We start from the raw sequence: 16,947 nt of genomic DNA on the forward strand, positions 1-16,947 counted from the left end.
GTGCGCATGTTGGCAGGGCCTGGTCGCTGGAGGTCCGATCTCCGCCCCGCACCGCCCTTGAAATGACAACTCGAAAAGAGAGGAAGAAAGATGCATGCATGCATGCATGCACGCACCAACTGATTCAATTATTGGAGTATCTTTCGCACCATCACCTGGCAAATGAACAGGATCCTAAGCAGGTTACCATAAAAGGTTTAGACCACCAGCCGCAGCCTGTTTCTTTCAGCAGTATATGCTACTGCGCGCAGTGTTAATTTAATAATTAAAGTTTTGATCAAAGTTATTAATTCACCTGATATTAAATTAATTTAGTAAAATATATTAGCACGGATATTTGGATCGATGATGATTTGAATAAAATCTCCTCCTACGTACCGAGAACATCAAAAACACCTGGGCACGAGAGAAACGGGCATGCACCGGTGGTGGATCCCATCGGAAACAAGTTTCAAAATGGCAGATGATATTAAAAATAAGAGCACGATTTCAAGTTCGCATTTCGATAATAATTAATAATAATAAAAAAGACAAGAAAAGAAAAAGGTCCCCTAGCCGTCGCCGGGCAAATTCACGGACACTGCTCGACTTTTCATGCGCGGAGGAGCAGCGTCGGAAAGGAGCGAAGCAAAGAGGACGGCTTCGGGACGCACGCACATGCAGGCAGTCCACTGCGAGTTTTCGGGAAGAGCGGAAGGCGGAAAGGAAAGCGGCACGCACGGAGAGCGTGGCGCTGCAGCCTCGATCGAGCTAGCTAGCGGCAGATCTGACCGCGGGAGTCACCTTCATTCCGAAACGACGAAAAGAATCGAACGAGATGACGTGAAGCGAACGCATTGGAGACAGCTCTACCCATGCATGCAGGCAGGCATGCATTGATGATGGCCGCATTAACTTTAATTTTACTCGATCGATTAGTTCAATATTGATGGCTTGAAAACCAAAAAATACTTTGATCGATGTTATATTGTTTTAAGATACATAATGTTGTTTGGGTCGATTCACGTGTGAACAATGAGGTATTGATTCAGTGACGCTTAGCATATTCAGATGATTGGCACGATGCCTTTCCCCTCTTCCATCTGCGTCGCATCTCAATTTAGTGGCTGTCGGGGACGTCCTGTCGATCCCTGCCTGCGACGGCCAAAGACATGCAGGCACGCCACGAACTAGACGACAAGCACCTCCACGTCCTATCGATCGATGCCCGCGACGGCCAAATGCATGCACGCCACGAGCTAGACGACAAGCACCACCACGGGAGGCCGAGGGGGGCCGGTCGCACCCTCCACTCCCCGCCATATCTTCTACGTGGCGTAATTATGACACCCATCTCCGGAACACGAACGGCTTGTGATTTAAGAAACGGTGATTGAAGATTTTGTTTGTCCTCGGTCTATCCCCCGTGATCCAATCTAATGCTCGATCGGAAATGCTTTTTATTATATATATTCACTGGCTAATGATGGAGAGGGCCGGGAATTGAAGATAGATTTCGATGAGAGGCAGCCGCAGAGGGAGTCGCTTTCTGGGGTTATCCGTTATCCTGTACTTACTGCAGCTAGCGCAGGGGCCCTACTACACCACCTCCGCTCGATGCCTGCCTTAATTGTTGCATGTGGACTGCGGTATCTTCAGATCGCCCCCTTCTTAATTTGGACTCTTTTTCATTCCCAATACTGGTAAAAATCTTTCTCTTCCTCCTCCTCTTCCTCCTCCGTACCTCCTTTCCCCCCTCTTTTTTTTTTATATATTTTTTTAACTTGGCTTATTGTGCTGCTGCCTGTTGTTCTTCTCCGAGTCGGGGTTCAGATCTCGGAGATCGTAGGGTTGGCCTGGGAATTGAGTTGGGGATCGGAGATTTCGTTGTGGTGGTAGTAGTGTAGGCGGAGCTGGCGAATCGGTGGTGGGCAGGAGCGGTGGCGATGGGAGGGGTCGACCCCAGGGTCAACTCGGCTACCTCGGCCCCTCCCATCCATCTTCGCCACCTCAACAGCGAAGAGGGGCACCGCCAGTTCATCGGCCGAGGAGATCACCAGGATCCCAACGCCGCCGCGGTCGCCGCCGCCACGAATAGCAGCGGAAGTAACAGTGGTAATCACGCGCGGAACGAAGGCGACGAGCAGTCGGGCGGAGGGGGGAATAATACGGGAGGATCCGGAGGCGGGAGGCGCCCCCGCGGACGGCCGCCGGGGTCCAAGAACAAGCCGAAGGCGCCGGTCATCATCACGCGGGAGAGCCCCAACGCGCTGCGCTCCCACGTGCTGGAGATCGCGAGCGGGGCCGACGTGATGGACGCCGTCGCGACCTTCGCCCGCCGGCGCCAGCGCGGCGTCTGCATCCTCAGCGGCAGCGGGTCCGTCTCCAACGTCACGCTCCGCCAGCCCGGGGTGCCGCCGCCGCAGCCCGCGGCCGGGGTCGTCGCCCTGCACGGCCGGTTCGAGATCCTCTCTCTGTCGGGGGCGTTCCTACCGGCGCCTTCGCCCCCGGGCGTCACGGGGCTGACCGTGTACCTGGCCGGCGGGCAAGGGCAGGTGGTGGGGGGAAACGTGGTCGGCGAATTGGTGGCCTCGGGGCCGGTGATGGTCATCGCGGCCACCTTCTCGAACGCCACGTACGAGCGGCTACCGCTGGAGGAGGACGAGGACGCCGCCGCCGCGACGGTCGAAGCTCCACCAGCTCCGGGAGCAGATCAAGGGAGTACCCCTCATCCATTACATCAGAGTCCGGGAGGCGGCGGCGGCGGAGGAGGCGGGGGACGATCGTCATCTCAACCACCGTACGGTGGATTGGACGCGGTGTCAATGGCGCCGATGCCGATGTACAACCTGCCGCCCAATCTTATGACCAACGGCGGGCAGATGGCACAGGAAGTCTTCGGCGCTTGGGCTTCGGCAGCCGCCGCCGGTTCTCATCCACGCCCGCCACCGTCCTACTAATAACCGAGTACTTAATTTCTCCCTTATATAAATAATTAATTAGACACTGCTAAATAGAAGTTAATCAAGCCCTCTCTCTCTATATATATATCTCGTTTCTTAATTATCGCTGTTTGCTGGTTAATTACCTTCGTCGTCGTTCTTCATACATATGAATGCCATTGTATGCCCTCTCTTGCAAACATATGTATTTAGTAGTTGCAATCATTTTGGTCACAAGCTAATTAAGTAGTTTCAAGGTTTAGTATAATGCTTGAGTACATTTAATTCACTTTCCCTTCTTCTATCTGATCTCTAGATTAATAAAATTCTCATTTATATATAATTCGTGTTACTAGATTCAGATTCATATCTTGGACACACTATACATAGATCTTCTAGTGTCATGGCATGAGATATTGTTCATCCAAAAGGAGCTTTTTGATAATCTAGATGTTCCAACTTTGCCCGACTATTCATAGAGGTAGATGATATCTTGATTCACCTACCGATCAAATGAATGAATGAATGATTGATTATGTAGGAACAGTGTTAGGATAATGCAGGGCTAGTTTTTCTCTAAGAGTGAGAGATTTGGCCCTCAATTTCTAATCCTAATGGAGGTCGTTATATTAGACATGTTTAAGTATATATAAATGATTCAAATTGTTTTACAATTGTTCTTAGGCAAAACAACCATGTAGCTTTTAATGTGAGATTCAAAATATACACCGATCACTCGAAAGACAATCGGAGTGTAGAGATTGCTAGATCATGATTGTTGTCGATTGTACTAGGAAAGGCATGGCCTAAATTGTGATAACTTCACACACATAACCTTGTTTTTTCAAGTAACATAGAAGAATTAGTAATTGGCTAACTATCATATGTGTATTAAAATCATAGTGAAAATATATGATTTAATATGAAATTAAGAATAGTAAATTTTTATGTTTGTGAGTTCATCACGTCTATTGCGACACTCAATCAACTCAATCAAAATTATTGAATCACTATTTTGAAACAATGGAGCAAATAATTCTCAGAAATGTCTTAGAGAGGGCATGAGAATAAGCGCAATTTAACCGTAAGATTTTTCATAAGAATAAAACTTTAACAAGCTAGATATATCTAGATAAGATGCAAAGATGAAACATCGATCCAACCTATGATTTTTCCACAATAATAAAACTTCAATAAGCTAGGTACGTCGACCTAAGAAATGAGATTTCTAATCTCTCTTTTAATAATGCAACGAATAGATCTAAAAAGAGAAATCTCATGTCTCACCTTGCAAGATCCAATCAACCCTAGGCAAGACTAGTTACCCATCTTGCAATCAACCCTAGGCAAGACTAGTTACCCAAGAAGTGCTGCAGGAGGAGATCCAAACAAGACAAGGCATGACAACAAGGCCTCATCGAACCCAACATGACTTGGTCATGTGGGCAAACACGGCATGAGCTTGGGGGAGATTTGGATCCGTATCTTTTTGGGTTTACTTAATTAGTTATCTGTTTTCATTAAGTCCTGATAATTTTTTACTTAATTATAGTTAGCCTTGTCTTTAACCCTGTTGGGATGTATACTATAAGTCTAGCTTTTATATAAACATCTGTTTTGAAATATTTTGAAATGAGAATCACTTTGATCAAATGTTTATATTTTATATTTATATATATGTTAATGCAATTGTCCATTTAATTTATATTGTAGATAACATGGTGTGTGGTGCCACACATAAGATCATGTTATCAGTTCCTTATAAATTATAAATAGTAGCTCACAACCAAGATGGATTGGAACAAATCATTGGAATAGTTGTTTGATTCCATTCCTACACTATGTGTGTATTGAGCGGGACCATTTGAGGTTGTTTGATTTATACTGACTATATAAAAGAACAGAACCTCTGTTATTATGGATGTGTGTCCTCTTAATCCCTATATAATAACAAGCACGTATACTTAGTATTTATTTCTTTAACTTATCAATGGGTGAGATTTATTCATTAAATCAATAGGCACGATGAGTTAGGAGATAGTATTGTTTTATATAGTGTGTTGTTGATTATAGAAGGAATATGTGTCCTAATTATTTAGGCTGATGATGCCCCCTTAAGGAGTTCATAAGGATTATCATGTAAACCCTGTAGGTGGATTTAGTCTGGCATGATAATAAAGTTGAGTGGTACTACTCTTGGAATTAGATGCTAATTAATTGAGTTGTCAGTAACTCAATTAATTAACGGACATACGATATCTTAAACACAGAGAGATTAACACACTCATGCTAAGAAGGAACTCATATTATAACATAGGATTGGTGCGGTAGTTCAATAATAACTCTTTAGTAGTATGAGTTATTAAGCCCAAGTCCATCAGGAGGCTTAAACCAATTCCTCCTCTAGGTCCTTGTTGTATCCTCTATATAAAGTCTCGCATCCACCCATCCACGAGTAGTTGTTGTTGGTTTTGGTTTTTCGGCGCCACCTCCTCCTTTTTGCTTTCTTAGGGTCGGCGGCACTCCTTTGCTTTCCTAGGGTCGGCGGTCCTCTTCCTTTGTTAAGGGTCGATGGTCCTCTTCCCTTGCTTAGGGTCGGCGCCACTTTCACCTATTGCTAGGGCTGGCGCCTCTTGCTTGCTAGGGGCCGGCAGCTCTTATCTTCCTTGGTGGGTGGCGGCTTGGAGAAGAGGAAGAAAAGGAGAAGGAAGAAGAGAAGAAGGCGCCCCATCCTCGGGCTTCTCTTGGTGGTCGGCGGTTTAGAAACAACGAAAGGAAGGGTGTTTGTTATCTTGGTAGATCGTCGCCCACACAACGTCCAAGAAGAGGAGAGGAATACAGCAGAAGATCAAGAAATTTTTAGCTACAAAGGAAAGGTACAACTAATTCTTTAATTCCGCTGCGTAATTAATTTAGTTTTCTTTGTATCGATTTTGAATACCAACACAAGAAGCCAACGATCTTGTACTTCGATCAAGGTGTGCTTCGATCCGTCAAGAACTTGCTTCATTGATCAAACACATATCTGATCAAACATGCGGGTTGCTAGGAAAAGTTCTGTACTTGTACAATTTTTGTACAGGGAAATTTAAACAGAACGGAATTCCAGCGTCTTCAAACCCTAGTCGGCCCTTTAAATAGACTTTTTTTTGTTTAAGACCCTTAATCTTAGTGGACTAAGTCTCGTTGATTAGTTTCCCATTTAGATTTTTTGTTGGTTAATTTGTCCTTAATCTTAGGGGACTAAGTTTCGTTGGTTAATTTTCCATTTAGATTTTTTTTAGGGTTTGAGAGCTATATAAATCTATATTTAGATGATATTTAGGACAAGTTATTTTGATATTGAATCAATTAGTTTCACTTAAACCACGTTACGACTACATCTCTTTTTCTTTGCGCTCTTGATTTCATAATAGGTTTAAGTCTAATTTCAGCTATTCAATTTTTTGTTTGTTATTTCTCTCTTGTTTTCTTGTTAATCCCTCTGCAACTTCACACCCTAGAATAATATACATATTCTACTTGACGTCAAGAAGCCTTTAACTGCAAAAACTTTGATTTAGTCTTGTAAGCCTCTTTGTAACTTTCAGGCATTTTCATAGTCAAATAGGAGAAATGAGAGAATTAGGATAGTAAACAAGCCTAGTTTTGGGGTGTGCAAGTTTGATTGATAAGGTAATCAAACCAAGTCAAGTCGAGACTAAATTGAACTAAGTCATTGAAATGATTGTTCAATCTTGGCTTGGTTTATTTTTTATAAGCTTGAGTTTGAGCGTGGTTTGTTTATATGTTATCGAGCTCTCAATTCAAGTTTGTTTAATTTGTATTATTTTAAATTTTTGTTTGTTTGATTGATTATTAAGCTTGATAATTCAAACTTATTTGTTCATTTTAAAAGATTTTTTATATGTTGATAAGAGTTTTATTAATGAGCATAGTTCATGAATATTATTCATGAACGTTGTTCGATCGTTGTTTACGAATATTATTCATGAACATTATTAATGAACATTAACAAACTGATTAAATATGTGTTCAAACTTATTTTTTAGTTTAATGAGTTATTTATGCGTGTTTATTTAATTAATTTTATGTGTATTGAATTAACATAAATAAATTCTTACCAAGTCAATTATAAAACTTGTTTATAAACGTTCGATTCATTTACAACCCTACAAGAGATATATATGTAAAATCTTATGTTAAAGACCCAACTTTACATTTTTCATTCATTGGAATAGAGAGATCCTAATGAGATACAAAATCGTCATCATCCTTACGAAAAGATTCAATGGATACAATGAATTGTGATAATAAATCAAAAATGTTTTCCAATTCAAGTGATAAACTATGATCATTAAGGGCTATAAGATATATTCCCAAAGTACCATAATATCTTAAAAGTCAAGCTAATACATGTGCCTCAAAGAACCTCGCTAGCTATTGTAGGGCAATAGGTGATGGAATAATTAAGAGGTAAAGAAGTTCCGTACACATTTCTCGACATCCATGCATGAAATGCCCTAGAGATGAGGAACCCCTCCTCTCATCAAGTGCCATGCAGACCACTCAAGTTCATCAAACTTGAGTTCCACGTTTGTCTTCGATAAGAAAAGATGAACTCATCCTCTTATTGCAGTTGATCAGAACATCTCATTCTCTCAGTTCATAGATCATGTTTGCATTATGATTCCGTCTGTGATTTACCTCTTTCGTGTTGATTCTGGGACGGATTGACGGAGGCGTTAAGGACGAACATATTCACCTTTTGTCATCATGTTTGCATTATGATTACTAAAGTTCTTAAGCTAGTTCAAATTGTTGAAAAAGTGACTTGATCGATCACGCCTAATTTAGTCTAGTAACTAACCTAGCTCATCGAAGAACTAAAGTATGAACTTAGCTTGCACCCTAGCTTTCCTAAACATTGCAACCACTCCTCTTTGCTCAACCTAGCTATCTGGATTGCATCAACCTCCAAAGTCCAATTCTGAAAACAAAATTAGCTAAATTAGTCTAGTCCTTGCCTCAAAGATTCTGGGATTTATGACACCATTAATGCCATTGAGCCTAATCCGTAACAGAGTCTAACCTATCACCTTCCCAAATAATTGACACAATCTGGCAGTAGTAGAAAGATCTAGTTCGAATCTTGACAATGCATGATCTAGAGCCTTGCAGATAGTTGACCTAAGCTTACTTGCAGGCCCCTTTAGTTGACAAAATATTCCTCCTCCGGGAAGAGAAAACAACCCCTTGAGCCTTGCTCAATTACTCTCGTCTAATCCCTGCTTTCAGATAGATCAGTTGTCATATCGCACTCGTTCAAAGGACAGCCTTAATTTTCAGCGTCTGTTGTACGTGTTTGAATCTGTCATACAGAGAGAGGCATCCATTGTTTAAAGAATTGTTACTATCTTTTCACTACATCAAGTCACCAGCTACTCCTTCCCACCATCCAAACTGTTAACCTGACGTTGAGAGTGACTGAGAATAAAATATGTTTGATGATAAGAAAGTTTTTCAACTCCATGTCCAATGTTTACTGGATCTACATTTGAATTCAACAGGTTAATTTCAGAACCTTGTTTATTACGTTGGGACTCATTCCATTAAAAGCTAAACTAAACTTCAGCTCCCTGATTTCCTGCCGTAGAATTTGGACCTCAAGTCCTTGTTGGACAAGGCAGGCAGCACCTAATCATTCTTCTCCTTAGCAGATAGGATCACTCTGGAACAGTCCACACGACAAATAATAAAAGCTGAGAGGCAAACAACGAAGAGAGGGCCATGGAGAGGAAGATAGAAGATGTAGCCTTGCACGCATATCGTGAGATTGATACCCTGTCACTCTCTGACTAGGTCCAAAACAATAGAAAACTATCATGTCACTCATAATTGAGCCTAAACTATTCTGCCAACAACAGCTTACAGTTTTGGATGCTTCGAAAACACCATGATCAAGGCACAAGGCAAGGATCAGCATAAAGGGGAGCTTCAGGATTTCCTGATCTCTCAATATGGTTTCAGGTACACATTCACAAAAAGGATTCTGCAATTATGTGCTCCATCTGTTAGCAGTGACTATGGACAATGAGCTTAAAATACCAACCGACACTACTTTATTCATTCTGTGTCTCTCTCTTTCTCTCTCTCTCTCTTGAGCTGGATCAGCTGCTTCAGAATTAAAAAACCACAATGCAACCTCCTTTCTGCCATTAGATTTGATCAGAATTTTTCCTCTACTGTTCATGGTTAGCAATCAGCAGGCTTATCACTTGAGAAAGAGCCTTTCTTTCAGTGGTTGGATCTTTGTATAATCTTTCAGAACATAAAATTAAACTAATTAGTTTCATCATGTTTGTTGGCATCAATCATGTCTGCTCGAATAAACAGCCACAGTTGCCTCTTACTACTGATGTTGAAGATATATATTATGTATAATAATTTTTTTTTAATTATTTAATAAAAAATGAAAGAAATAGGATGACACTGGTCAGTATGTCAGAGCCAATCTTGAATATGTGATATCAACAATTCCAACATATTTTCCTGTGCCAAGACAAGACAATCCCCCCCAATTGATGGTTCAGTCAAAGAAGCAACCTTTTGTTAATATGTAACACTATACACAAAAGGAAATAATAGCATAATGGCCATTTTATTAATCAAATTAAATAAGTAATTGTTAGAGAGATTTTCTACTGCTAAGGTAACATGCATTTTCAATTTTTATGATTAAATATTTGGAAAACATACAAGTTAATTACGTAAGAGTGACAATTCATGGTTATTAATTTATTTAAATGACTACTTAATAATAATTTAACATGTAATTATCTGAATCCAGTCATCTACTTAAATAAATATTCATAAAAAATAAACACCTAACTAACTAAGCATCATATATAGGGTCGAACTTTACTAATATTATAGTAGAATGTTTAGCACATTTTTCAATATATAGATTCTTTGAGCACTCACTATCTTAATCTTGTAAATTCAAGACACTTAAATTATCTCGACCACTTAATCCGGATTAACTATTTGATTTCCTTCAGTTTAATTATTCATTCTTTTATCTCATTCATAATATTATCGGCAAATTCAAATACTTTATTTAGGTTCAAATTTATTCTAATAAATAGTCATCGCATGCATGTATTATATGTGTAATATAATATATGAATACAAGTAACTTATCTCAGCCCATAAATTGAACTTGGTAAGAGTACGTCAGGTTCATACAGTAGTACAAGGCAAGAGCGATGCTTGAGAACCCCAACAAGTTACTGTAATGAAATCTTCTCATAAAAAAATAATTTAATTTTTTATATAAAATGTTAAACTGAAAAAAATAAATACTACACTTGATCTTAGTCAAAAGACTTAGACAGCATATATTTTTATATAAAAACAACCAAAGAAAATTTTTAATAAGGCTTAAAATTATTTCAGTATGAAAAAAAAATGACATTAACGTTAATTTTATTTTAAGTTTTACCAAAATTAGTTAATAAAAGATACAAATTCTTAATAAAATAATAATAAGATAACATTTTATAAACTAATAAAAATATAATCAATGGATAAAATACACTAATAATAATGTAATCATACATATCAATGACTCATTCTTTTCTAAGTGAATAAAAATTATATAGACTAGCGATCGTGCACACGTATTGTATGTGTAATATAATACATGAATACTAAAACAGTCATTAGTATAAAGTACTCGTCTCTTTGACAATCCGAATTATTTGGGTTCTCAAATGTAGCCCTTACGTGTATAAGGGTATCTTTTTTTATAAAAAGTTAATTTAATTCTTTGTATCAAATATTAAACTGATAAAAACAAATATTATACTTAATCTTAGCCAAAAAGTTGCCCATAAATTGGGTAAGGGTGTGCCAGACTCATGTAATAGTGCAATACAAGGGTGACATTCGAGAATCCAGTAGCAAGCTACTGTAATGGACTCCCCCTTATAAAAAATTAATTTAATATTATATTTGATCTTAGCCAAAAAATCGAGAAAAGTATGTTTTCTAACGTCGTCGGCCTAAAGTATATACCGAATCTTTTTTGCTCGTAGTGTTGTCAATTATAAGATGTGAGACTAAATAGAATCATGATAGTACATCTCTGCTATATAAAACAACTAGATAAAATTATTGATAAAAAAAAAATTCGATAATATGTCGTAGCTGAGTCTAGAACTTTAGATTTTTAATTGATTAATAAGAAAAATTTTCAATAATACGTTGCAGCTGAATTTCGAATTCTAAATCTCTGATTGATTAATTTGAAGAATTCCCAATAGATTGAGTCTTGATTAATGAGAAATTTTTTTAATAATGCATTACTTATATGTCTGTATAAATTATTAATAAACTTTGAAATTATTTTTAAAAAAAGAAAAAAAGACATTAACTAATTTTGGGCTTCACCAAATTAATTAAGAGTTAGTTAATAAAAAGTTCAGATTTTTAATAAAATAGTTATATATAAATTTATCTAAGTATCTACGAATATTTAGAGTTACCTGATTAATCATATAAATAAAAATTGAAATTTTTTGTATTTTTATTAGAGATGTATTTTTAATAGTATTGTTATCCTTATAAATTATATAAAAATGTTTATCAAACTTAGGGATGTAAATGAACCAAACGGTTCGTGCGTTATTCGGAGCTTGGTTCGATAAAAAAACTCATTCGAGTTCGTTCGTTTATCTTATCGAGCCGAGCTCAATTTCGAGCTCGACAGTTTTATCGAGTCGAGCTCGAGCATAAGAATATTCGGCTCATGAGCTCGCGAACATGTTCATTTGTAGACTCACGAGCCAAAAAACGAGTCTTAAAACGAGCCTTAAATCGAGCCAAAAAATGAGCTCTAAAACGAGCCAAAAAACGAGTTCTTAAACGAACCTTAAAACGAGCTTTAAAACGAAAAAAAAAAATTGAGCTCTAAAATGAACTTGAAAATGAGCCCAAGCTCGAGTTAGGCTCGTTAACTATGATAATCGAGCTAATAACGAGCCGAGCTCGAACTATTCGCGAGGTTGATAATTCCAAAACGAACTGAGCTCGAGCCTTATAATAAAAGTTTAATTTGAACTTGAGCCGAGCTCGAGCCTATTGTTCGACTCGATTCGGCTCGTTTACCTCCCTAATCAAACTTATATTAAATTTTCTAATATTAAACCACCTTTGTTCTATATACTTTTTATTATTAAACTAAAATGAACGAGTTTTATGGATGGAACACAAAAAATGTGTTTATACGGACGTTCAACATAATTTAGGTGTAGATGACGAATGTTACAGTGCGAGAGGGACCAAGTCCTGCCCCCATTAATTAATTAATTAATTAATTATTAATTGAATTGTTGTTGGTGCACTAAACTAAACGAATCTAAATTAGCTACCCTAGCAAGAAAATATTAATCCAGAATATATAATTATTCACACATTTATTACCAAGAACAACTATATATCCATCCATCTCAGCACAAGATTCTCTACAATTTAATCTTTTCTTTAGAGTGTCAATTAATTCGTTATCTCCTAATTAATTCCCCTCCTCCTTCTCCTTCTTCTTCTTCATCTTCGTTCTCTTCCTTTTTTTGTTTTTAATGGATCAAAGAGAAAATTGGACGTGGAGAAGACACCAGCTGTACGCTCACGATCCGTCGTGGGAGGAAAAGGCCTTCGCCGAGGACTCCGCCGGGCGTCTCCTCGGCGGCTGCGTCTGGCCGCCGAGGTCCTACTCTTGCAGCTTCTGCCGGCGGGAGTTCCGGTCGGCGCAAGCGCTGGGCGGCCACATGAACGTCCACCGCCGCGACCGAGCGAGGCTCAAGCAGTCCGTCGAAGAAGGCGGCGTCCCCGCCGATCATGCCGTTGCACTGCTGAATCCCGATCATCATCGTCCCTATCTTAGGGCCTCAGAAGCGAGTGCCGTCGCCACTGCCCGCGACTTCATCTCTCTCTCTCAGGCGAGAGATACGACTCCCGCCGCGTCTTCTTTTCTCGACTCGGCGGCGGCGCGCAAACGGATCGCCGACGGCGAGGAGAGCTTCAGGGCGAAAAAATGGCGGACGGAAGAACTGGCCAGTAACGATCACGAGGTACTCAAATTGCTTAAACCTCCTCGTCCTGTAGAAGAGTTAGATCTCGAGCTTAGACTCGGACAAAACAACAAGCCTGTAGTCATTGTGTAATTTAATTAATTTCTTCCAAATCAAACAGCCTCCTCCTTCTGTGTTCTGTTCATGGTGATCGATCTCCTTCAAGAAGATCTAGTTTAATTTAAAAACTACACCCTTTTTCATTCTACATAATCAGTTTCGTTGATTCTATATATATAGAGAGAGATTTCTTCCTTAAATTAATTAACCTCAATTTTATTCTCTTATTTGCTTTGCTCGAAGCCTAAAAAGTAGAGAAGCTTTTGGGCTTCCAAAACATTAAGGAATCTATATTATGCAATGCAAATCCTGAAAAGCAAAGAACTACCTGTGAATATAATATTTATTATTTCTACTATTTGAGGAACAAACTGGGGAATCATTCCAGTCTGCAAAAAATTTATATGTTATTGCAAAAAGAGGGAGATGAAAACTTTTGCACCCTCAGAGTTGCAGCACTGGCTTGTCCTCTTCGCTGGGGCATTTCTCCACTTGATATTATATCTACTACTTACGTGACTGATGACACTTATCAGAAGAAGAACTATATCACATGCAAACATGTCAATAGAAGAAGTACACTGGATATGGAACGTGTCAGTGTTTAGATTCCCTCTCCTGCCATGTACGTAAGTTTCCTTATGGTCAAGCCCTGAGGTCGATCTTCATTTATGTTTCCTGTTGGATTCTTTGGTTTCAGGATTTTCTTAGACAATGTATAGATTTTGTTCTTAGTTTATATGATTTCTCTCAGTCTGTAAGTTCTTTGAAATTGTGAGAAGCTGCCCAAAAGCATGGTTAGTTTGGGCTTAAGAGGCAGTTTATTGAAATGAGAATCACTAGAGACATCTTTATAATGATTTTTTTTTATAAAAAATAATCATCTATGTAAAATAATTATTTTGCTTTTCCTAGAATGCTCTTGTTTACAGATATAAAATTTATTAAAATGAAACTTTTAAAAGCTTATAATCATTAACAAAGCCTTTAATTTAAAAGATACAAGTTGATTTTCACCTTGGAAGATGATAATTGATTTAAAACTTATCTGATGATGAATTATTCATTAAAATAAACATTTTAAGCACGAGAAAATATAAGATATTTTAGTCTGAAATCTCATATTGGTCAAATTGAATCCTTTTAAACGTGCAAGTAGATTAGCAAATAGACTTGTGCCAAAAAAGAATAAAATAGGTGTAAATTATTTGAATTTGGATTCTTAGATTTTTTTTTAAAAAAAAATATTTTGATAAAAAATAATCAAGTTGCATAATTATTTTAGTTATGCCAATCTTTTAAGTGAGCTTGCATTTTCAAGATTAAGAATTTTGGCTTTTAAGCATCCAAAAGAGTCCATTAATTTTGAAAAGATTAAAGCTATAATTAAGTTTATGCACAATTAAGGTTTAAAATGCCTCAAATTAAATCGACTATATGAGACTAAAAATTGCTCAGTAAATTATCTATAGTTTTATGTATTTTCAAGTAATTTAGAATCAAATAGGACTAGGGTGTGATTTGGCAAAAGAGATATATATACAAAGGAGAGTAATTCGGTCAATTAGTAATAATAGAGGCATGATCTACAAATTTATATACATATAGTTTTTACAAAAAAGCAAAGCAAATTGATTAGTAAATTAGTCTATATTATAATTGTCTATTTTACAAAATTAATTTTAGAACCAAAATAGAGTTGGAATATAGATAATTGTGTGGCTTAACAAGTACAAGTCAAACTCGGTTGAGATCAAACTAGGGAACGTTATAACTTGTTAGATCTAACTAAGGTGAGGAGCCGAGGCAAGCTTACTCTAGGGCTCAACTAAGGTGATGGACCTCCTTAATTGAAGTTGATAGTGACAACCTAAGGTGAATGATCCTATCTAAAAACAGGAGAGATGGCGGGATAGGTAGGTGGTTGTGTTGTTGACTACGTGAAGACTTCGAATTAGAAAAAAAATGGCTTCTTCTTCCTCTCTGCACACACCAAAGAGAGCAGATAAGACGTCAGTGCCAAAAACCAGGAAGGGGATTCCTGGCATAGGCTCTCTGACGCTCGAGTAAGTACAGTGCCTGAGCAGGGAAGGAGAGAGATGAACAGTAAATGCGTGTGTGTAAGTAAGACTGTTGTAAGACGTCTATGTGACCAATGGAGAGGACCCCCTTTATATACCACCTCTTATAACCTCCGTAATCATGAAGTACAGAGAATGTCAAATGTCAGAAGTTGTCGAGTAAAAGAACACATACAGCCTGGGAGGTGTACAATTACCGTTCGAGGAGTTTTATGTTACCCATATGTGCCCCTCTTTTATAACTTACGCCATTAATGAGACGGTTAAAAGAATATTCGTCTTTTATGAGACGGTTAAAAGAATATGCTGTCATAATATATCGGCTGATGAACAATGTAACGTCACCTTCGAATAAGGCTCCAGCGAATGCTCATATTACAATAGAGAAATATTCTCTGACAAACAGTTGTTATTCTGATAAGTTGTTGTGATTCTCTGACCATGTTGTCTGTTGAGTGTATCTCAACTGGATCTTTAGACCAACTGACTGTATAGCCATCCTTCTCTTAAACTGCTTCGTTATATACTGGGTGATGCTGGAGATCTACTCTAGAAGTAATATGAAGCTAAATCCCCTAAGTTCGATCGGTTCTGTGATCGATCGATCATATACCAGGATACTTTCTTCTGAGAAATAGGGAACTGAGTGTCGAAAGATTTGATCGGTACTTTAAGCTAATCGCCTAAATAATCGAAGACTTACCTTTGAAGTGAGAAACTGAGATCTGGAAGTTTAGCTGAGTTTATAAGGAGATTTGTTTTACACTTTTATCTGCTATATGTATAAGAGACGAGCATGCTAAGCTGTATAAATATGACCGGAGTTATTACCGACCGCCAACCGGCTATATGAAGGAGGACTGACATGTGAGAAAACGCTTGAGGTAGGCCGGCAGTGGGGTCGATCGGTCATATGCTGAAAGATTTGTGCTGAGTGAGAAGCTGGATCCTCTTACTCCAGCCGAGCATATGATCGACCGACTCTGTGGTAGGTCAGACATCCCTTAAACTCGATCGGCTATTGAATGTTCGGATATATAATAGATGTCTTAATACAAGAATGGAGCACTAAGTTCCCTAGGTCTGACTGACTCATGGGCTCGTCATCCTCGTACTGAAGGTCATAGCGTTGGGCGAAGAGCAAAATCCTGTGGAGAATCGCACACTAGCTATCATCTCCTTTTGACTTTGACTAACATATCATATTTGGATCTGCCCGTAACATCCCATATGAGTGAACATGGATCACTTGATGTAAATGGATCTATAATTTACCTAAGTTGTTTGCTACTCTTCTGGTGTCCACAGAGTGAATGGGGCATGCTAGGCCAAGATAAAGAATAGGATGCGGTAGTGGTGTCCAATTTGACGATGATGGATGACTTCCTTTATCGTTACCTTCCTCCGAAAGCTACTATGGTTACTCAAACAAATTAAGAATGCTGGAGGTTATCAATGTTGGAAAAGCCACCAAAAGATTCTTTTGCTATTGTTATACAAGCGATATCAGCTCTCGAAACGTGCCTCCAATGTCGTTCTACTACATAAACATGAGGTCGATTCGATGACTACTAGGCGTCATTTCTTATATATGGCACCCCTAGCTATCGTGAATTCGTGATATATGTATACTAATGTACATTCTTAATACACTCAGGTTAAAAACATAAGAACAAACAATACACTGCACACCAATCCAATCATATCTATCCTTATCATTGTTTAACCATTTTATGTTAGTATAGCCCCTAC

The 16,947-nt window shown here is 38.5% G+C and overlaps 2 protein-coding genes and 2 pseudogenes across 2 annotated transcripts; 2 read left to right on the forward strand and 2 right to left on the reverse strand.

The window, feature by feature from the left end:
* The first annotated feature begins 1,688 nt into the window (after positions 1-1,688).
* Positions 1,689-3,189, forward strand: LOC122038747 (AT-hook motif nuclear-localized protein 20-like). The gene has a single exon (XM_042598666.1). It carries the CDS (start codon positions 1,926-1,928, stop codon positions 2,937-2,939), a length of 1,014 nt encoding a protein of 337 aa, XP_042454600.1. The 5' UTR covers positions 1,689-1,925; the 3' UTR covers positions 2,940-3,189.
* Positions 3,190-10,147: 6,958 nt separating this feature from the next.
* Positions 10,148-10,321, reverse strand: LOC122039280 (annotated as a pseudogene).
* Positions 10,322-10,825: 504 nt separating this feature from the next.
* LOC122039235 lies at positions 10,826-10,968 on the reverse strand (annotated as a pseudogene).
* Positions 10,969-12,562: 1,594 nt separating this feature from the next.
* On the forward strand, positions 12,563-13,147 carry LOC122008398 (zinc finger protein 11-like). Its single transcript, XM_042564115.1, has one exon. It carries the CDS (start codon positions 12,563-12,565, stop codon positions 13,145-13,147), a length of 585 nt encoding a protein of 194 aa, XP_042420049.1.
* Positions 13,148-16,947: the final 3,800 nt, after the last annotated feature.

The sequence above is a fragment of the Zingiber officinale genome, chromosome 1A (genome assembly GCF_018446385.1).
Source record: "Zingiber officinale cultivar Zhangliang chromosome 1A, Zo_v1.1, whole genome shotgun sequence".
Taxonomy (NCBI): domain Eukaryota; kingdom Viridiplantae; phylum Streptophyta; class Magnoliopsida; order Zingiberales; family Zingiberaceae; genus Zingiber; species Zingiber officinale.

Bases quoted from the DNA above. Each gene is read 5' to 3' on its own strand.
- LOC122038747 (XM_042598666.1), top strand. From the start codon at position 1,926: ATGGGAGGGGTCGACCCCAGGGTCAACTCGGCTACCTCGGCCCCTCCC.
- LOC122008398 (XM_042564115.1), top strand. From the start codon at position 12,563: ATGGATCAAAGAGAAAATTGGACGTGGAGAAGACACCAGCTGTACGCT.